Raw genomic sequence first — 23,017 nt, forward strand, 5'->3', positions numbered from 1 at the left:
TTGCACGCCTTGTTCATCTATTTTCTTTTGTCCCACTTTGTGGTACTTGCGCTACTTTCCAAAGGTGCTGTCTTTCTTAGTATATACTATAGTTTACAAACACTTTTTAGGGGCTTAGCGTCGTATATTCGTATATGAATAATTATGGTGATTTTTACAGTAATTTATACAAAGGACGAATGGGGGGGGGATATGTACCTAGAAATTCTGTTGTCGAAAGAATATGTTTTGGATTGTAAGTCGTGCTTCAATTCAAATTTGAATCATCTTTAAAAAGAAGATGAGAGAGTTAAAATTCAAATTATAAATGTAATTTATATTAAAAACTAAATATTCAAGAATGTTTGGTATGCTATGCATTTCTGATTCGGCGAAAGACTTCATATTACAATGAAAATAAAATTACTTGCTGGTAAGAAGGGGGGAAACCTGGAAACAAGGATCTGATTTTTTCATGAAATGAATGCACATTCATACCTAAGATAAGCAGACAAATTGCTCGTTAAATTGTCGCTCTTTATTTAACCAAAACTAATCACAAACGCACCAAGAACTCTAGTGAAAGAAGGTATCTTTTTTTATTTTCAGGGACCTAGCATAAAAACAACCCATATTATAGCAATCAATTTAAACAGATGTCGATAAGAACCAGCATTATTTACATACTTGTGTACAGTCCCGCATGTAATGAGGGAACTCCAATTTCCATTTTAATTCGATCGAACACTGCCGACATCATGAAACTCGGAAGATGAACAGTTTGGTATCTTATCTTCTATTAGTTGGACTACTGCGCAACTTGGGTGAGCATTTTTTTCTCATTTTAATATCAACGGCTATGCGTGTCATATTTTAGATTTCAGATCTATATTTTAATCATGTATACGTCTCGTTAATTAAGGATATGTAGCCCCCCCCCCCCCCCCCCTGTTCACTTATAAAAATTTTGCTTTATCGCTAACGATTCTCCAAAACAAATCTCATTTACAAGTAAAATGCGCACAATATTTGTATACCTTACTGAGTATAGCATTTGACAGATCTATACTTATAAATTAATAAATTTTGCAAATAAACTCCGAAACGGGTGCACCAGAATTCTTACTAACTCCTCTAAGTATACAATAGATACAAGATGATGTCCGTAAACTATATTTAGATTTCACTCGCATAGTTAGTATCGTACATTAAATTAAAAGTCTACCCTCATTTTCTATAAAAAGCCATGAAATAGCAAAAACATGAGTACGGTGGCGTTTCCGGTTGGCGGATCTAAGTTACTGGCAATTTTTAATGACACTGACAACAAGCAATCTTTTATTTATTTCATAAAACGTCACCACTGAATTATTCAATCAAAATTTGATTTAAATGATATGAAAGAAATAAGTCGTGATACCCGATTAAAAAGAGAAATGTGCAAATTATTTTCGTCATTCACCGATCTTAATATTGAAGGAAGCTTCTAGAAGATCATATAGCATCGAGCCCGTTGTTAAAAAAAACACCAGGCGATTATACTGCATGAACATAAAAAAAGCTTTTGTGTGAATGGTCATTGAAATAATGGTAAATCATTGATAACACTATAAGTTTTGAATATATTTATAATAATAGTTTTAACGTTCTCTGTGTAATAGATATAGTCCTTAAGCATTTTAATTAGATTATTTGCAAAGAAATGCCTATACCGGGCCTTAACTCACCTGCGTGTTTTTAATTAAGGACATTCTGATAGCCAGAGCAATCAATTAATGAATAAGCAGTTACTTACTGTTAAACAATTTAACAACCACCTAGCGTTTGGTCAAGTCAAGTTAAGTTAAGTCAAGTTCTTTATTTCTTTGCGTCATACGACACATCAGATTACATATATAAACATATATACAATATTGTAAAATATAACAATATGAGAGTGAGCCTAATCAATAAATAGCAAGTAAACTATGTAGGACGTGTTTTCTAACAGGCAACTGTAATTATAAAACACTAAAAATTTACAAATGTTTCATTCTTCTAGTGGAAGCTTGATATAAATATTTTCCAAGGTTACAAAGTTCCTTTATATTTTGTACACTTAGAAGTTGAATTAATTTCCAAACACTGGATTTCTTATAATAATACTTTTTCAAATACTTAGATCTAAGGTCATGATAAAAAGGACATTGTAAAATAAAATGAAATTCGTCTTCGATAACATTCAAAGAGCACATTTTACATAATCTGTTTTTTCTAATTTCATTAACATATCTACCAGTTTCAACATTTAGATTATGTGCAGATAGTCTAATTCTAGCAATTTGTATTTTGTACATATAATTAATAGGTTTACGCAAGTAATATTGTATACCAAAATTATCAACCAAATGTTGGTATAGCGGGCTACGGGCATTGCTACAAATATTAGTAATCATAGTATGATTATTCACCTCAAGGAATCTTTGTTTTACTAACATGTAAGTATTATCATTGAAATCTGCATCAAATATATAGCCAAGTCCCAGTTTATTAAGTTCATTTTGAATATCTCTGATCCAACTATCGTTATTCCTTAATCTTTCTTCCAAGCATGATTTTAGTAGAATATTTTGTGTCCCCTTTAGTTTCAAAAAATATTTTATAATTTTCAATTTTCTAGATTCCCTCATAGGCATTCTTCCAAGTTCGAAATACACAAGATTGTTACAGGCACTTTTTTTTAAACGAAGTAACTTTTTACAAAAGAGACTTTGTATTTTTTCTACATCTGGAGCTTTATGAAATCCCCACACCTCTGCTCCATAATTAAGAATACTACATACATACATTTCAAAAAGTGATATTTGAGTTTCGACATTAAAATCAAAGTTTTTAATTTATATATCGAAAGACTATTACATATGTGTAGTAGGTTTTCCTAATAAATTTATCGGTAAAATCATCACCGAGAGCATAGTGGCAACGAACCCGAAGTACAAGTTTACTCCGTAATAAACTTGCTTACATGAAAAGAGAAAATTAATGAATAAGGTATTGTTCAAATACAATTAAAGCTGTAAATTTTTGTGCTTTAGTCAATACATTTCAGTTCTTTTTTTCTGAATACAGTCTTTTGTATCAAATACTCGGCCTATTCATAGGACATTAAAAGCTAACCCAACCCAACCCCCCAACCCCCGAAAAAAAAATCAATTTATTAATAAAATGTGCATATTCACTGCTTTTTTCCTTGACGGAAATGAAATAAAAGCACCTGAAGTGCAATATCCATAACTATAACATAGTATAACAGGTTTCACAATAAACGTCAATTAATGAAATAGTTATTTTTCAAGTTTTTTTTTACAAAAAGGGGGGCGTACATCTACTTCATCCGGGATTTTGAACAAAGTACTTCTTCCTGCTATAAACCTGTAGGTTGTCAGTAGAAACTACAATATATATCATTGGAACTTTTCTTTCGGTAGTGGTATAAATTTAATTCCCCGCGCTTGCGCGGGATTTCATCTAGTTGTATTTTATTTTGACAGTGAGAGCAATTTATACAAATTAAAGTTATCGATTCTCTAATCATTTTAGGTCAATGTACCTTGAAATTGATAACATTGACTAGGCATGGTTGAACCTTATTTATTTAATTATTTTGAAATATCATGATTTGCAGTGCTTTTAATTAAGGTAAGTCGCGGGTGTACTTTCTGTCTGAAAACAGACACTGAAAATTTGTCAGCTAAATCCCACCATTATGGGATCCGGATAGGGCCATGTAGTTCATTATCGCATCATCGAGGTTTGGGTCGATAGTGCGATGACGCGATAATGCGATGACGATGAAGCGATCATGCGAGGACGATGATGGCATGACGCGACAATGCGATGACGATGGTACGATGACGATGAACCGATGTTCACTATCGTGCTATCACACCATCGTCATCGCATTATTGCGGCATCACATCATCATCGCACAATCGCTTTATCGTTATCGAGCCATCATATTATCGCGCCATCGACCTTTTAGTCGATTCTCGATGGTGCGATAGTGAACTATGTGGAACTTTAGGATTCCATACAGCAAACGTCTAAAATTTTATTTAGAACTGTTTTTTTTCTGCGTGATTATGTTGTATTTCAAATGCACCAAGGTTGATGAACACAGATGACGCTACATGTATTTCAATAAAATATATGGTAAAATGCACCTTTCACGCCGGTTAGCGCATTTCAGAATCATGCTAATCATTTTAAAATGAAGCAGACAAATTTATTTTACTTAACACAATGAATGTGAATATAATTTCGAATCAATCCACACCAAAAAATATGTGTTCTAGCTCAATTTCTTGCAAAAAATTGATTTTTACAATTTTTAATCAGAAGTATCATATTTTCATTACGGCGTCACGTTAAACTCTTTAGAACTCAAAGTGTTCATATATCTACGCTATATGTGACGTCACCTATAGGCATTGACAGGTTTGTGTCTAAGAGATGGTGCGGAGAGCGAGTAACGATTTGTTTTCACTAGAAAGTCAGGGTTTTAAATTTATTTTTCTTATTGTAACAATTCTTTGAAAAGTGAGATTCCATCCGTACCCAAAGCCTTCAGGTCGTTTTATAAAGCGATATGAAGGCCCATGATCCGTACATAATTTAATGTTCAGCATGCACGAGCAAAGCCGCTAAACATTTATTTCAATTTCGTTGAATGGAAGAAAAAACGAATATATTAAAATTAATAAAAATCTAAGACATCCAATTTTATTCCAGTTGCGCCTCTCCGGTGTTATGAATGTGATCTAATTGGAAATAAATCCGCCAATTCCTGTTTCGATCCACTGGATACTGACCATGATGACGTCAGAATAACAGAATGTGAAAACTCTCTATACAGTTGCATCAAGGCCAAGACTATTTTCAAAGACGGTAACGTGCATATGAATTCTTGCATTAAATGTTCCGATAATTTTGGGGATATTCTCAAAAACAACTACTGATGTACCGATTAATCGATTACATCGATTATAATTGAAATGGCCCCCGATTATAGAAAATCGATTAAACTTTTAAAAATCGATTAATCAAAATATTAGCTAAAAGTAAATTGTTCCTATGATTTCTTGATTCATTTTCCTTTGAAAGTAACTAAATCCTAAATAATGATATCATTAATTAATCCAATGATACAAAAAACATCAAAAATGCATTTTAGAAATCATTCCAGATTTTTTTTTACTTGTTTACTCTTTATTCAAAAATAAACAAATTTAATACTTGGAATTAATTGATTATTAATCGATTATAGTGTGTCCGATTATTCCGATAATCGATTATTTAAAAAAAATCCGATTTCCCATCACTAAAAACAACGACCGAGTTAAAAATAGTCACAAAAATATTACAGTTATATTTTTCAATATTGCAGGAGACGTTTTCTTTCAACGAAAATGCCAAAAAGTGAAGATAAAAAATTCCTGCAAACTGCTGCACATCAATGAGACGACATATTCTCTGACTGTGGAGTTGTGCTCGTGTCAGCACGATTTGTGCAATGCTGGGGAACATAGTCCAGCCCTCGCACATGAGCTCATTCTGTGGATATTTTTTCTTTGGGTAATTTTGAAAACGAAGTGAAAAGTAAAAACATCTCTTGACTACATTTTTTTCCCTGATGTATACATTTTTTTACTTGAAGTATTGTTAAAATTAAGGGGAAGAAATCAACAGTATGTTTGTAAAGTGTACATAAACTTGCAAAATAAAGATCTTTTTTATTTAATTCTGATGTCATCATGGTGACCTCAAACTGGTCTGGGTATAGGTGGAGCTTATTACTGTGTATATAAGTACATGTTTTTATGGAAGTCTGGCAATATTTCATAGACATGTATGAACAATTACTTTTTATACATTCACCAAAATTTGCAATTAATTTTGAAATATTTTGACTCATTTTCACATAGCTTTTAATTTTAGCAAAGTCATTTACATTAACTGCGTGTTACGACTTACAAATTGGAAGATTAATTACAAAGAAAGTTTTCGCAACATAACTTAAGTTCCGAATAACATTTTGGAATAAATAAATTGTTTCCACAAGATTAGATACAATATGAATTTATTAATCTGTCGTGGTTATTTAGCTAGGCTTAGTGAACTGCGGATCGTAGCCCTATTGTCGAAAAAGCCTGAACCTTCTATCCTTTTTCTTTTCTTTATAACTTGGGATAGAGGATTGGTGTTAGTCCTTTTGTACAGTTCTTCATTTGAGATGGTATTAGGCCAGAATATGCGTAATATTCTGCGATCGAAGGCAACAGGTTTGGAAGGCATCTAGCTTGTTTGGAATGGCCCTTGTTACTTTCCATGATTCAGCACCATACAGGAGGAGCCAAACACATTACTCTTGAAAATACTAATTTTGGTATTTATCTGTTTATGCTGATCTTTGCTGACCTCCAGATGCTCCGCAGTGCGGGAACATACGCTCCTGTGGCTTTAGAGATCCGAGCTAGTACATCTACCTCAGAATTCCCATCTGTGGTGATCTTACTTACTAGATATATCTTCAAAGTATCTTTAAAATATATATATTATGATTGACAAAAACATGGAGTAAAGTCCCACTCTACCTTAAAAAACTAGATGTGTCATAATGCCACAAATGTAGCCATTTTTAAATCTTTTTCCAAGTTCAAGGGGGATAACTGTCAAAAATCATCGGACAAGGACCAAATTCGAACTTGACCTGTATTTTCTGGTAAAATACCTGCATATGCAATTCCAACCTTATGCATACATCCCTACAAAAGTGAGAGAGCTGAAATTAAAATTTTCTTATTTTTTCTACATTCAAAAGGGATAAATCTGTCAAAAATCATCAGACCACGACCAAATCCAAACTTGATCTGTATTATCTGGTAAAATACCTCTGCTCCTGGATATCCAGGAGGCAACAGAGTTCAAAATTATATTAACTGAAGCAAATTAGAGTTATTCACATTTACAGAATTATATTAATTAAGAAATCCTTGTATGTACCTGCACATGCAATTTCATATACATACATCCCTACAAAAGTATTAAAGAGAGCGGAAACTGAAAATTTCTCATTTTTTTCTAAGTACAAGATTGATAACGCTGTCAAAAATCATCGGACCACGACAAAATTTGAACTTGACCTGTATTCTTTGGTAAATACCTGCACATGCAATTTAAACATTAATACCTGTATATGCAATTCCAACCTTATATATACATCCTACAAAAGTCAAAGAGCGGAAACTGAACATTTCTAAGTTTAAGAAGGATAACTCTCTCAAAAATCATCGGATCAGGACCAAATTCAAACTTGACCTGTATTTTCTGGTAAAATACCTGCACACATGCAATTTCAACCATATAAGTTAGAGAACGGAAGCCGAAAATTTCTCTTTTTTTCTAAGTTCAAGAGGGATAACTCTGTCAAAAATCATCGGATCATGACCAAATTCGTTCTTGACCTGCATATTCCTATGACGTATCCATATGTTAAATTTGAGTTGTTGCCGAGATAATGAATGGAAAGTCAATGATGACGGAATGACAGAATGAGGGAACAGGGTAACACTATATGCCCCCGGCCATTTTATGGCGGGGGCATAAAATACACTTTTTATGACACAAAATTAAATTCATATCTTTCCGAGAAATATTTGAAGGTCAGTTATACAAGGGTCATACCACAAACCAGATTTTAATGCCGCTACCCGTTATGAGCCGTGTATACATATAGTGGTTAGCGTGTCAGTATAAGAAATACTCAGGATTTTTATCGCTCAGGTTCAAATCCCAAAAATACGTAACTTTTTTTTTTTTTTTTTACCATAGAATAATTTTTGCAGAGAGAATTTTTCTGCAGGAATTTTTGTTTGTCATAATTTCATACCTTCTAATAATCTGAAATTTTCCCAAAGTACATATATGTAGTTCACAAATTAAATCTGATTTTTATCCATTTGAAGCTATAAGTATTTTGCACGCCTTGATCATCCATTTTCTTTTTTGGCACTTTGTGCTACTTGTATATTTCCAAAGGTACTGTCTTTCATAGTATATACTAATTTAGAAACACTTCTGAGGGGCTTAGCGTCGTATATTAGTATATGAATAATTATGGTGGTTTTTACGGTAATATACACAAAGGACGTATGAAGGGGGGGGGGGGGGTATGATGTACCTAGAAATTCTGTTGTCGAAAGAATATGTTTTATATTGTACGTCGTATTTCAATTCAAATTCGAATCATCATTAAAAAGAAAATGAGAGAGTTAAAATTTAATTATAAATGTAATTAACATTGAAAGCTAAATATTCAAGAATGTGAAGTATGCTATGCATTTCTGATTCGGCGAAAGACTTCATATTACAATGAAAAAAAATACTTGCTGGTAAGAAGGGGTAAAACCTGGAAACAAGGATCTGATTTTTTCATGAGGTGAAATGAATGCACATTCATACCTAAGATAAGCAGACAAATTGCTCGTTAAATTGTCGCTCTTTGTTTAACCAAAACCAATCACAAACGCACCAAGAACTGGGTATCTTTTTATTTTCACGGACCTAGTACAAAAACAACACATATTACAGCAACCAATTTAAACAGATGTCGATAAGAACCAGCATTATTTACATACTTGTGTACAGTCCCGCGTGTAATGAGGGAACTCCATTTTTCCATTTTAATTCGATCGAACACTGCCGACATCATGAAACTCGGAAGAAGATGAACAATTTGGTATCTTATCTTCTATTAGTTGGACTACTGCGCAACTTGGGTGAGCATTTTTTTTTCATTTGAAGAAAATGCTTGTGGTTTGAATATCAACGGTTATGCGTGTCATATTTTAGATTTCAGATCTATATTTTAATCATGTATACGTCATGTATACTTCTCGTTAATTAAGGATTGTAGTCCTTCTGTTCACTTATATAAATTTTGCTTTATCGCTAACAATTTTCCCAAAACAAATCTCATTTATAAGTAAAATACGCACAATATCTGCATACCCTACTGAGCATAGCATATGGCAGATTGTATTTTATTTTGACAATGAGAGTAATTTATACCAATTATTTTGAAATTAAGAGGCTTCATGATTTGCAGTGCTTTTAATTAAGGTAAGTTGCGGGTTTACTCTCTGTCTGAAAACAGACACTGAAAATTTGTCAACTAAATTCCACCATTATGGAATAGTGAACTATATGTGGCCCTTTCAGGATTCCACACCTTTTCAGAATCATGCTAATCATTTTTAAAATGAAGCAGACAAATTTAATTTTACTTAAGACAATGAATGTGAATATAATTTCGAATCAATCCATACAAAATAATAATATGTGTTCTAGCTCAATTTCTTGCAACAAAATTGAATTTTTACAATTTTTAATCAGAAGTATCATATTTTTATTAAACTCTTTCGAACTCACAGTGATCATATATAGATCTACGCTATATGTGACGTCGCCTATAGGCATTGACAGGTTTGTGCGGAGAGGGAGTAACGATTTGTTTTCACTAGAAAGTCAGTATTTTTAAAAAAAATTTCTTACTATAACAACTCTCAAAAAAAGTGAGATTCCATTCTTACCCAGGCCTTCAGGCCGTTTTTTAAAAGCGATATGAAGGCCTGTGATCCGTATATAATTTAACAGCATGCACGAGCAAAGCAACATAACAACATTTATTTCAGTTTCGTTGAATGGAAGAAAAAACAGGTATATTAAATTTAATGAAATTTAAGACATGCAAATTTATTCCAGTTGCGCCTCTCCGGTGTTATGAATGTGATTTGATTGGAAATAAATCCGCCAATTCCTGTTTCGATCCACTGGATACTGACCATGATGACGTCAGAAAAAAGAATGTGAAAACTCTCTTTACAGTTGCATCAAGGCCAAAACGATTTTCAAAGACGGTAACGTGCATTCTTGCTTCAAATGTTCCGATAATTTTGGTGATATTCTCAAAAACAGCGACCAAATTAAAAATAGTCCCAAAAAAATATTACAGATATATTTTTCAATATTGCAGGAGACGTTTTCTTTCAACGAGCATGCGAAAAAGTGGAGTTAAAGAATTCCTGCAAACTGCTGCACAGTGTGACAATATATTCTCTGACTGTGGAGTTGTGCTCGTGTCAGCACGATTTGTGCAATGCTGGGGACCATAGTCCAGCCCTCGCACATGAGCTTATTCTGTGGATATTTGTTCTTTGGGTAATTTTGAAAACAAAGTGAAAACTAAAAAATCTATTGACTACATTTTTTCTGATGTATACATTTTTTACTTGATTTGTATAGTGTACGTAAACTTGCAAAATAAAGATCTTTTTATTTAATTCTGATGTCATAATGGTCTGGGTATAGATGGCGCTTATTACCGTGTATATAAGTACATGTTTTTATGGAAGTCTGGCAATATTCCATAGATATGTATGAAAAATGTCTTTTTATACATTCACTAAAATTTGCTATTAATTATGAAATATTTTAACTCATTTTTACATAGCTTTTAATTTTAGCAAAGCCATTTACATTAACTGCATGCGTGTTACGACTTCAAAATTGGAAGATTTAAAATTACAAAGAAAGTTTTCGCAACATAACTCTAGTTCCGAATAACATTTTGGAATAAATAAATCGTTTCCACAAAGTTACAATATAACTTTACTAATGTGTCATGATTAGTTAGCTAGGCTGAGTAAACTGCAGATGGTAGTAGTACGCTACAACCCGAATGACATGTTTGTCATAAGGCTTCTTGCGGAATAAGATGTCGGGGACATTAACATTTTATACAGTCACTACAAATGTTGTTCTTGTGGACCGTAATTACTTTGAACTTGTTCCGGACTTATACTGATATCAGATTTACACGGTTTGAGTGTTATGTTGCTTGTAAGTGACCAATCCTTGGACCCTCAGTGGTCACCTTATATCCAATGGTATGCTTTCTTGTCATAGAAACAAAGATTTTGTATCAGAATAATTCAGAAAGAATCATATTGTTTATTTACTATCTCAAAACATGCATTTCAACTTTTCACATTTTTGACTGCAACAAAATCATTGAGCAAATTTCAGCCAAACATGGCACAAAGTATACTTTATGAAGGAAATTAAAATTTGTGAAATGAAACGATGTCCAATTTTTAGGAGATATAATATATAATATTATTCCAGTAATAACCATTACATTCACAGGCTACTATGGTGGGACTACAGTGGGAACTTTTGTTTACTTTTTGTTAAACTAATCGTGATATTCAGCATATTTTAGGGTTGAAATTATTCCATTGCCATTATTAACGTCTTTTGACCTCAATTTTTTTTAGCTGCAGAAAGTTGAAATATCACATGAATAAAACGTTTCACATAAATAAACGCTCATTTGTAAACACCACAGAATCCAGACACAGTATACAATGTACCTCCATAATAATGCTTCAAAGATATCATGTGGGTAAAGTGTACATAGAACGATAGTCCGATTCTCTGACTGAAACAATATACTGATCGATAGAAGGCTGAATTCCTCTATCTATTCTTTTAAAGTGTTTAAATTTATACATTAGTTTACATTAGTTTACACTAATTAATGATCTGTTTTAATGAGTGAAATACATTTGAGCTACATATTAATAAGTGCCTATTTTACAAATGTTTAATACATTATACGTTACAATAAGTAAAAATTCTCAGATGACTAAAAAGCTTTATTTAATACAAAGAAAACAACGTCCGTCTTAAGAACACAACTTTTTCAATGACCATACATTGTTTTTTGTAAATTCCGACTTGAATTCGACTTTAATTAATACAATGTTTAGAACATTTGTTTCACGATAACATTTATGTTTTATGTGAATATATCAGCAAGTATACTCGCTATTGTATCACGTTCTCTATTGAAATGGTCATTATAGACACGGAAAGCCATTTTACATGTTATTTGCATTAGACAAATGGACAGCAGAAAGCTGCCTTAAGGCCAAGGTAAAACAGTGTGTGGTTATTGCATACAAATGAACAAATTAAAAAAAAATATAAAAAATTTTCATACATACCATTGCTGACATATACAAAGTATATAAATTTTCTTATCAAGAATTAATTTTTGAAAATATGTATTTTGATTATTCATTTTAACATGACATTACATTGTAATTCAATGCCAGTCAGCGAAGGACAGGGTGATATTCAATTTAGTCATTTTTATCCTTGACAGCAAATCCAAACATATGCAAAAAAAAACAAAGAATAAATTTGTTTCTAAATACTGTTTGAATTCTCCAGGCAAATACAACCCTTACTATATATATATAGTATATTCAGAATGAAAAACAATAGTTTCAATTTTCTTGGCCTGAGATCCGTTATTTGACGGTCTATACACCATTTTTTCGCCCTTTGTACCACCTACGATAGGATATTGGTGTTTTGACCAATCATCAGGTCATTAACAAGATAGTTGTTTGTTGAAGACCAAAAGGATCATCAGAAAGAAGAGGCTCATAAGGCACACCGGAGGTTCCTAAAGATTTCTACAAACATGAACAAGCACTCTCTAATAATTTTCTTGACCACCTGTATTGTGGCATCTTCGGCTTGGCATCTTCGGGTGTCGTTAAACGACATTTTTAAGGGGCAATGTCGAACAGTCAGCCCTAGGGTGTGTCGGAAAAGTTTAGGAAATATCGATCCTGATTACAGTTGTGGATTTATATTAAGGAGTGTCTGTGCTGGAAAGAACAAGATAGAGAGGGTTCGAGTCCGCCGATCGTCAATAAAGGTAAGCGTGGCGATTAAACCATTTTTATGAAAATAAAAATAATGTAAATGACTTCCATAAAATGATTTTTATCAACAATGTCCTTTTAAGGGATTTTCACTCCCTTACTTAAAATTTCAAATTTAATACCTCTGTCATGTTGTAAATTTTGAATTCACTGAGGGCAGGAAATACAAAATTTACAACTTGTAAATTTAGTATTTACTGCCACCTGGTAAATTCAAAATTTAAAACATTACACCTCTAATGCTGGAATCTTCCATTCTCTTAATATTTTTTTTTTTAATTTTGACATTTCCAGAGAAAATCTCTCTAGTTTCATATGCCCTATTACTAATATTTTAGTAATCATTGACAAGGACGCCGATTCTATTCACAAAAATTGAGAAGCACCGACATTTTCCCAATTTTATTACAAAAAGTCAAAATCTTAAATAACTCTCCGGTATTAATCAGGATCTTAGTCCTTTGAATATATCGCTCAAATCAAGTTAAAACTTAGTGAAGATTTAAAAACAAATATAATACAGTGCTAGTTAACAGAGATCAGGCCTTATATGTATTTTATACCTCTTAAATCAGTATTTATAATTGCTTTGTTTTCAGCCAAATCATGAACACTCTCTCCACGTCACACCGCTTCCAAAGAAAATGGCGTTCTATGACGCGAACTCTGATGGACAAATCACCGTTAAGGAGTTTGCGCGAACTCTGGGTCACGACCCGCGAGCCTTTCACGTCAAAGACGCTTTCAAAGTGGCAGACCTCAACAGTAAATACTTATACTTACTTTGACATGATTAAATCATGATTCTATTCCATATCATTAATTTTGACCTATAGTTGTCATTTTGTTATTATAGGTGATGGTGCAGTGGATGCATTCGAATTTGAAAATGACGCTTGGATTTTTAATGACGATTTTGACGATGATGGTAACGTAATCCTGTCCGCTTTCACGAATACGTTCAAGCACTTAGATGAACATCTTTATATATAATGTCAAAGCACATAATCAATTCTCTCTGCATCTCTTTATATTTGACGCATGTATTATCCTTTTGTCGAAAAAGGTGTACTAAGAATGAAAGTGTGTGTACAAGTACCCATGTTCCCTAAATTTTATTTAATTTCCCATGTTTATTTATTTCAAACGGGGCACATTTTTATTATTTGCAACAGACTATGACCTTGAGGATACAGACGTAGAATCCTACAAATCTGTAAACTTTGACCTCCTTGATAGCGAAGAAGACAGTTCCAGTAGCGAGAGTAGCTCAGAGTCATCAGCGCACAGTTCCGGCGAGTCTGCTTCCGGTGACGATAGTCATGACAGCAACGACGTGTCCTCGAGTGGTGATGACAGTAACGACGATTCAACGAGTGGAGACTCAAACGGTGACATTTCAGGTGACAGCGATTCAACAGATGATAGCAATGGCAGTCATTCAAACGACCACAGCACTGATGATAGTGGCGACGACTCCAATGACGATAGCACAGGAGACGATGACAGCAATAGCAGTAATTCAAATGAAAGCTCAAAGGACGGTGATAGCAAAGATAGTGACAGCGATAGCAAAGAAGATAGCAAGGACGACAGTGACGAAAAGACGCATGACAGCAAGCACAAAGAGGAAGTATTGCCCGATATGGGGGATCTAAATCTGGAAGATATCGTCCCAAAAGAAATAGAACTTGGTGACGGGGTTATTGGAGAGGCCATAGATAATGTCATCGGAGATGGAATGGAGTTAGAAGTTCCAGAATTGGAGGCTCCAGATTCCGACACGTTGAAAAATGTTGGCATTGCAATGGCATTGACCAAGTTCCAACCTTCGCAAAACCAGATACATTCCAAAGTCGGAGGTCAGTCCCATGCTGTCGACGATCACGCAAACCATAATCATAAAGAGTATGATTTCTCCAAGGGTCAAGGCAATTTCTTTGCTTCAGCCATGAATCCCAAACCAACAATGTTGTCCAATACCCTTCTTGGGATAAGAGGATCGGGCTCGGGATCCAGGATGAGATCAGGTATGCCACAGGGAAGTGGTGGTGATTGGGTAGTGTTTCAACCAAAACCTATAATTAATGATAATTTCAACGGACTCACGCCCGATTTTAATTCAGCATTTTAGTTGCTACGAGACAGTCAATGTTCACTCTCATAATTTCATTTTTTTTTTCAACAAAATATGTTGATACAAATTTTCTTACCAGACATAAATGATTATGAATAGTAGCTAGTAGATTAAAAAAGTAATGTGTAACTTTGCAATGTGTTTTGTACAGTGGACAGCTCACAGGCCAGAGAAAGGTTCAGTTCTATAGCAATGAATAACAGACGAAGAGTTCCGGCGTCACTTTGGCCGTCATGGATCGTCTCGTAGCAACAGCAAAAATACTATCCAATCACAGAAAACAATCCAAATGAAAGATATGTCAGCTGCTAAGCTACAAAAATGGAACAATTAGACATTTCTTTTTAAGGTGTATCATTATTTTTTTTTTAATGTTCCGAACTCATAATCAAATATTTATTCAGCCTGTTTGGGGCAAAAACATGGCAGTGTATACAAATCGTTGTGTCAAATTTTGTGTTGAACTAATATTCTTGTTTTGTGTTTTGTCAATAAACGTACATAAAAACACAAAAGATCGTTCTGCATTAACACTTAATTTGCAGGCAAATACTACTACTTTTACTTTCTTATACAATGAAAATATTTATTAAAATTAGATTTTGTTTTTCAAACACTTGTTCACCCAAGCCACCAATCCATTAATAGTATTCTTGTTAAAAAAAAAATCATGCAGCGTATTCACGACCTTTAAACGTACGAAAAAGTTTTATCCACAAAAGATCTACTTCCGATTCGAATAAAGACAAAACAAGAGGCCCAAGGGCCTTTACGATCACCTGAGTATAATTCAGCTCTGTAAAGGATCCACAGAATGGTAATTTGATATTTATATCATAAAACAAAATAATCTGATGGTTGAAGATATGTTGCATAAAAACAAGTGAAATGGGACGATCAGGGATCAACAAAAGTATTAGTCTGGTATTCAGCAATAGCACAGAAAGCATTTATTTACTTGTCTGTATGTGACAGTACTAACTACACTTTATCACTATTACCAAACTAACAACACAGTTGTGTGTAAGTGTAAACACATTTCAGTGTACACACATAGTAAACCCAACAAATCCCTGATCTATTGGCCTCTCTTGGTCTTGCATGATTTTTAATGTATTTTTAATAAGGTATCTCTGTCTTATTTCTATTCATCTGTTATTTACAAGTTTACTTGATCATGAAAAACTATAAAAGCAGTATTTGCCTTTATTTAGTCATTTAAAAATCTTGCATAATTCCTTTTTTCGATTTACCTAATGTTACCAATTACATTATTTTTAGTGATAAATTATCATGGGTGACTTTACAAATGGGAATATCTTTTCTCAAAATAGAGTACATATATAAAGAGCAAGAGCCACTTAGGGCATTTTTTTTAGCCCTGAGAATTTCTGAAAAATCGAAACTGCTCAGTTTTGGTTGAAAATGCAGTATTTATAACTTGGATGCTTGGTGACCGTGAATCTATTGAACATGACGTAATTTTCTCTCTAGTCAATGCATTATGACGTCATAAAATACGTCATTTCTCCCATATCCTGTAAATTCCCTTAAAACTGGCCAAAATTTAAGGTAATTTTTCAATATTTCATATAGAGCACAACCTCTGATCCAAAATATGCAATTACATAATGAAAGATCTGTTTCTGAAGATCACAAAACATATTTTAATTTTTGGATCGTGGGGTGTGCTCATAATTTAATTCTTTGCTGAAGGTAGTCAAATACGCATGTTTTCTGCAAAATTCAAGAACATTGCATATTCTCAAAGCCTGTTTTCCAATACCTGGATTCTCAAAAAGAAATTTTGTTATAGGAAATGAAAGCGCTAAGTCTCTATTTTATTTTGATATATGAAATGGGACAGAGGGTGATAGTCAATTAATTGATATAAGGACAGGGTCATTTTATGCATAAAGTGAACCTAGCTCTTTCCCTACATGATCAATAGAGCCCTATCCAGAACAAGAACTCCTGACCCAGCGGACAAGAGTGTCACAAATCCAGTAAAACACCGGGCCCTGATCATCACAACTTTGTTCTCTGTAGATCCCTATGGAAAGAGAAGATTTTAAAAGAAATAATGCATGTTCACTATATGATCAATAAAGTCCTTCCTTAAAACAAGAACCCCTGAGACCCAGAGGCCTTGAATTTCCTAATTTTAAAAGAGGCACACAGGCTCATCATAGCTATGCACTCAGTTTGACTGCTAAATACCCAGGAGCAGAAAGGATTTTTTTTTTAAAGAATTAATGCATTTTCACTTTATGATCAATAGAGCCCCGCCATAACATCAGAGCCCCTGACCCAGGGGCCATGAATTTCACAATTTTGGAAGAAGCACTCTTGCTTATCATAATTATGCATTTAGAGAAGATGCTTTAATTCTTTAAAAATCTTCTTTGCTCTTGGGAATTTAGCAGACAAACTATACGATCAAAAAGGCTCTACACTTACACCAGAATCCAATTACCCAGGGCAATGAATTTCACAACTTTGAAAGAGGCACTCTTGTTCATCATAAAATGTGCTTAGTTTTCTCTGCATAAATACCTAGTTGTAGAGACGCTTTTTAAAGAATAAATGCAATTTTCACAACGTAACCGTTAGAGCCCCGCCCTAATTTCTGGACAGATTGGCCTTGAAATCCCGGATTTTGAAAGAGGCACCCTGGCTCATCATAGCCGTGTACTTAATTTAACTGCTAAATACCCAGGAGCAGAAAGGATTTTCAGAGAATTGATTATTTTCACTGAATAATTACTGATTTCCTAATGTACCTAGGAATAAAAATAGGAAATTCACTGACACGGGGGGCCATGACGGTTTCAGAAGAGACATTCTTGCTCATTATAATCATGCATGCACTTAGTTTGTCTGCTAAATACTCAAGAGAAGATTTTCAAAGAATTGATGCATTTTCAGTACATAATCAATTGAGCCCTGTCCTAACACTAATCCCTGACCCAGGGCTCATGAATTTCATATTTTAGAAGGCACATCCTTGCTCATCATATTCATGCACTTAGTGTGTCTGCTAATACACAGGAGCAGAGATTTCAAAGAATTAATACATTTTTACTATATGATTAATAGACCCCGCCCTAACACAGGAACCCTGATCAAGGGCCATGAATTTCACAATTTCGGAAGAGATACCCTTGCTTATCGTATCTACATTGAGGTATTTGATTTGTCTGCTAAGTACATGTATACAGGTAGGGGAAGATTTTTAAGGAATTCATGCATGTTCATTATATGATCAATATATCCCAACCCTATAACGGTACTAAAAAGATATAAAACCAAACAAACAACATTATTAATTTTTGAGTTACATGCAAAGAAAAAAGTATGAAATCAAAATTGTTTCCGTCAACTTCTCAATCTCTTTTTAATAATTTTATAACCCTTTTTCTGATCTTTATGTCAAATCGTGGGACCAGAGACATTTTGTTGCGTTTTCCTTGTAATTATTAAAAACAAATTATGTTCATCCAATTTAGAAAAAGAGTAGGACTTTTGTACCGTCTTTTATTGTATGATCTTAAAATCGAATCAAATCTTGTATACCTGTATTCCTGATAGTACGTGTATAAGTACACTTACTTCATTTTGATAGTACATGTATTTGGTCCATCTCCCAAATAATTTGATAAAATCTTGAATGCTGGGGTGCCCTATCAATTCCTTCATCTGATAATACACTTACCTACACCTATTAATAGTATACTCATGGTACTGAAAACTATAGAATGAAGATTTATGAACATAATGGGAAACCTGCCAATTTCAAGGACAACCAGGTATCAAGGCAAGTTCAAGTTGTATTCACTAACACAATTCCAATTATGGTCTGTAATTGCGCATATTTTGATAGAGAAAAATATTTGACACACTGATGTAATACAAGAAGATGGGCGAACAAGGAGTACAAAATGCCTATAGCTTCAAATGTTTAAATTAAAAATCAAATTCAAATTGTGAGTATTTAGAGCAAAGTTATTATTGAAAGACATGAAATTATGACAAACTAAACTTTTCTACAGAAAAAATTATCCGGGCAAAAAAAAAAAAAGAAGAAGGAAATTGAACCCTATTATTAAATATCCTGGGTATCAGCTAATTTTTTCTAGAGGCTGGCAAATTAACCACTATTCCACACAGCTCATAACATGTATCGGCATTTAATTATTAATTTATTATTTGTGATATAATCCTTGTATAACTAAACAAATATTTCTCGGAAAGATACGAATTTTGTGTCATAAAGTGTATTTTTAAGGAAGAGTGGTCCTTGTTCTATTAAATATACTTTGGATATATACTTTCAAAAATTAAGAGAAGACCCATTTACATAAAAAAATTGATAAAGTATGAATAAATTATCATTTTTTGCCTTCCTTGGTTTGCGCATGCTCTTTTATAGACGAATGATTTTAACATTTGTGAGATTGTTGCAAATTGTGACGATTTTACATATTTTATACATAAAGAATACATAAATGTGAACTGAAACAGAAAACTCTGTGTCATAATTGAGATTTAATTTTTAACTTTATTTATCGGAACTATAGGCATTTTCTTGGCTTGTTCGCCCATCGTCCTTTTTTTTTTTTTTTTTTACTTCTGAGCCTTAGTTTTGGTGACTCGTAATGAGAGATATAAGGCGGGAATTCTGGCAAGAGAGTGATATTTACATGTACATTTGGTAATATATGTACTTCTCAACCCTAAGTGGGAAATTTATTTGAAGAAATATATTTACAGAAAAATGTACCTAGGAATAAAAATAGGAAATTCCAGACAAGTTCATTCACCGACCATTATGTATCCCTATCTCGAAACCAAAACGTAAAAAATGTGGGATGGTGGTAAGGCTGGAAGGTTATGAAGAAAAAGCTGACAAAAAAAGAAAGAAAATACTTTGTTAGCGAAAGTGGAGAAGGGAGCCAAAGCTTAGGGCACATAAGTCTCCGTATCTGAAATGTCACTGACTGTATATTGTCGCCCCCATTCATTCATTAAAAAATCATTTAAATTGGAATCTCTCCGTTTCTGTCCGTAACTCTCTATAAGTCCTTCTTTTGCAATGAAAATTTAAATAATTACTCCTTATAGAAGACCCCTATTAATATTGACCTCAAAGGTCAAGGTTTTATGAATGATATGAAATGCGGATACATTTTAGGTTTCCGATGATATTGAAGTCTTATAGCTTCTGCAGTTAAAGGTCAATCTAAATACGTTGTATAGCACAGTATCTGAAGTTGCTCCAAATTATCTGTAAATGTCTTGTGTCATAGTCATTTCCATATTCATTAGGGGTGTGTTCATCATTCATTGGACATCCTCTATTTGAAGAAGTTCAAGCGATATTGCTAACTACCAAATATAAATAAGTGAAATGAAAATATTTTCTATGCTTCATTTAAAAATTAACTATTTCAATTTGACTTTATCGATCCAAAAAGTTGGAGAGATTTTACAGTGTAGATGCATCACATCGCATTAGATAGGTCTTGCAATGCCTGGTAATATGGCATACCTTGGTCTTGGGGGGTATCATCTTCTAGTTTGAAGTAATAAAGAGAACCCACTTTTAGGCGTCATAGATCGATAACTTGTATTTTTAGGGAATATTTTGAGTTTATACATTTTTCTACTTTCTGCAAAAACAGCTGTCAGACGAGTATTACACATTTTTCTCCATTCGAAAAAGGAAGTATGATCCATGCATTTTACATTGTCCAATGCATGGAGAAATGAACATACTAATAAAAAACAACTCTAAGAAAATTAATGCAAACTTTAAAATGAAATATCTTGATTTTTTTCTTATTATTATCAATTCATCCTAAAACAGATTCGTTCCCTTTAATTCTAATGAAAGAAAGACAACTCTAAATACATGAATTCCTTGCCTATTAATCAATACTTATTTGATATCATTTTTCGTTTTTGTTAAGTTTTAGAGATTGCCCCTTTACGGTATATAAAAATACTAAAACAATACTTCGTTATTTGATGTCTTTTCCCGTTTTTGTTGTTTTAGAGATTGTCCCTTTAGGATACATAAAAATACTATTTAGTATTTTTATATACCGTAAAGGGGCAATCTCTAAAACTTAGCAAAAACGGAAAATGATATCAAATAACGAAGTATAGCTATTGGATGATAAGCTAGGAATTCACGTATAATTACTAAATTATCGTGTCTAATAAAATTCTCAGAGGGGGGGGGGGGGGGGTAACCATCCATTCGTCAGGTTGTCTGTGGTTAAAACACGCAGGTTTGATGCAAGTACTTCGTCAAGTTGTCCGAAGCAAGGTATGTGTCCGATGCATGGTGAACTCACCCAGATCAGCTCTAAACTGCACGCAGTATGACTTCATAGCTCCAGAAGACGAACGATTCATATCTTACATGGTCATGTGTAAGTGAATTTTAATTTAGTTGAAGTTACTCTATAAGGATTCATGAAACTGTATGCATATTATATTGTCAAAGGAACTCGAAGATTAAGAAATAATTGGCTGAAAACAATTGGAGCTTAATATTATAATCAATGATTTCACTGAGAAAACTCGGTGGACAACTCCTCCACTTTTGTGAAAGCAGTGGGATGAGTTGGACACTTTCACAAATTTCTAGATCAACCTCTGCACCAGATGGGCCATTGGAATGTGGAGGAAATGGCGGAAGTTTCAGCGACTTCTGTTTACTCTGCAGTGCACGGACGTTTGGTCGCAAAGATTTATTATTGAGGTTTGCAATCAAAAAGCAGAAAGAGCACACGCTTAAACATTACACAATCGTGTCTTTGGATTGCGTGGTATTGAAATATTTGAAGTGAACTTTCTTGACCATACTGACGACAGATTTGCACACACACGCAAATTGCTCGATGCTTTTACACCAAGCCGTGTAGCTCCAGGAACCATTTTGCAACAGGTTGAACTTATACTACAAGCAAGAAACTCTATGGGGAAAAGGTGTTCGGAAGAAAGTTCTATTAATTCTTCAATAAAATGGGCCATTAAGGTCATTTTTGTAGGTAATTTTTTTTCACGTTATAACGCGAAACTTTCGCGAATAAACGCGTAACATTTGCGTTATGACGCGAAACTTTCGAGAAAAAAAAACCGCGAAACTTTAGCATAATTACGCAAAACTTTCGCGAATAAACGTGTAACTTTCGCCTTATAATGCAAAACTTTCGCGAATAAACGCGAAACTTCTGCATTATAAGGCGAAATTATACATATAAAGTCTTGTTACTCAGGACTGAAAGATAAGAAACATGAACGCAGACGTGGACTTCTATGAATTTATAAATGACATTTCTTCAGAAGATGTAAAAGAGAATTGAAGCGAAAAATGGATATATTAGTTTTGAGAAATTTGCATTTAATCTCAAAACCCTACTAATTAATAAAATGAATATTCCTTTAAAAATTTTGTTGTTTTTCACTTGTTGAATCCAAGAAATTATTCGCGAAGGTTAAGCGTTATAACGCGAAAGTTCCGTGTTTATTTGAGAAAATTTTGCGTTATAAAGCTAAAGTTCTGCGATATAACGTGAAATTTTCGCATTATAACGCGCAAAACATTTTTTTTACCTACTAAAATGAGCTCAGTGGGCTTTCGTACTTTAACATACATGTACTTTATATATCACATTAAAATTTCAAAATAGTGCAAAACATTTTTAGAAATCTACAAAATAATATTTTTGCCTTACTGAATATTGGAGTGAAAAAATAAATTATAATATGTAAGTCATCGCAGAATCTGAATCATGTAGACAGCAGTAAGACTAAGATAAATCGATCGACAGGGGATGCTCACTCCTCCATGGCACCTGATCCCAACTCTAAATTTTGAGGTCCATGTTTGATCTGCTCCAAATTTGCATCGTTTCATTGGACTTTCGAGATTGAATACTGTTCGTTATCTTCATATTTCATCGATCTTTTTCGTCATCATTAACATCTGCTATACACATGCATATATATTTTATTATATTATCAAGTTCTTAAATCAAAAATATAGAAA

The 23,017-nt window shown here is 33.5% G+C and overlaps 3 protein-coding genes and 1 pseudogene across 3 annotated transcripts in view; 3 read left to right on the forward strand and 1 right to left on the reverse strand.

The window, feature by feature from the left end:
* LOC133174339 (sodium bicarbonate cotransporter 3-like) overlaps positions 1-23,017 on the reverse strand; it is a 196,307-nt gene that overhangs the window by 92,712 nt on the left and 80,578 nt on the right. The window contains exon 2 of the mRNA XM_061309450.1: positions 1,806-1,821. The gene's annotated coding sequence lies outside the window, so the exon portion shown is untranslated. The remainder of the gene's footprint in view (positions 1-1,805; positions 1,822-23,017) is intronic.
* LOC133174347 (uncharacterized) lies at positions 655-5,758 on the forward strand. The gene is made up of 3 exons (XM_061309458.1): positions 655-803; positions 4,750-4,905; positions 5,405-5,758. The coding sequence occupies exons 1-3, from the start codon at positions 752-754 to the stop codon at positions 5,611-5,613; spliced, it is 417 nt and encodes a 138-aa protein (XP_061165442.1). The 5' UTR covers positions 655-751; the 3' UTR covers positions 5,614-5,758.
* Positions 8,688-10,358, forward strand: LOC133174348 (uncharacterized; annotated as a pseudogene).
* Positions 12,535-15,371, forward strand: LOC133174341 (dentin matrix acidic phosphoprotein 1-like). The gene is made up of 5 exons (XM_061309452.1): positions 12,535-12,811; positions 13,418-13,583; positions 13,675-13,746; positions 13,994-14,848; positions 15,107-15,371. The coding sequence occupies exons 1-5, from the start codon at positions 12,572-12,574 to the stop codon at positions 15,202-15,204; spliced, it is 1,431 nt and encodes a 476-aa protein (XP_061165436.1). The 5' UTR covers positions 12,535-12,571; the 3' UTR covers positions 15,205-15,371.

The sequence above is a fragment of the Saccostrea echinata genome, unplaced genomic scaffold, assembly GCF_033153115.1.
Source record: "Saccostrea echinata isolate AGI-Se365-2 ecotype Australia unplaced genomic scaffold, CSIRO_AGI_Sech_v1 ptg000057l, whole genome shotgun sequence".
Taxonomy (NCBI): domain Eukaryota; kingdom Metazoa; phylum Mollusca; class Bivalvia; order Ostreida; family Ostreidae; genus Saccostrea; species Saccostrea echinata.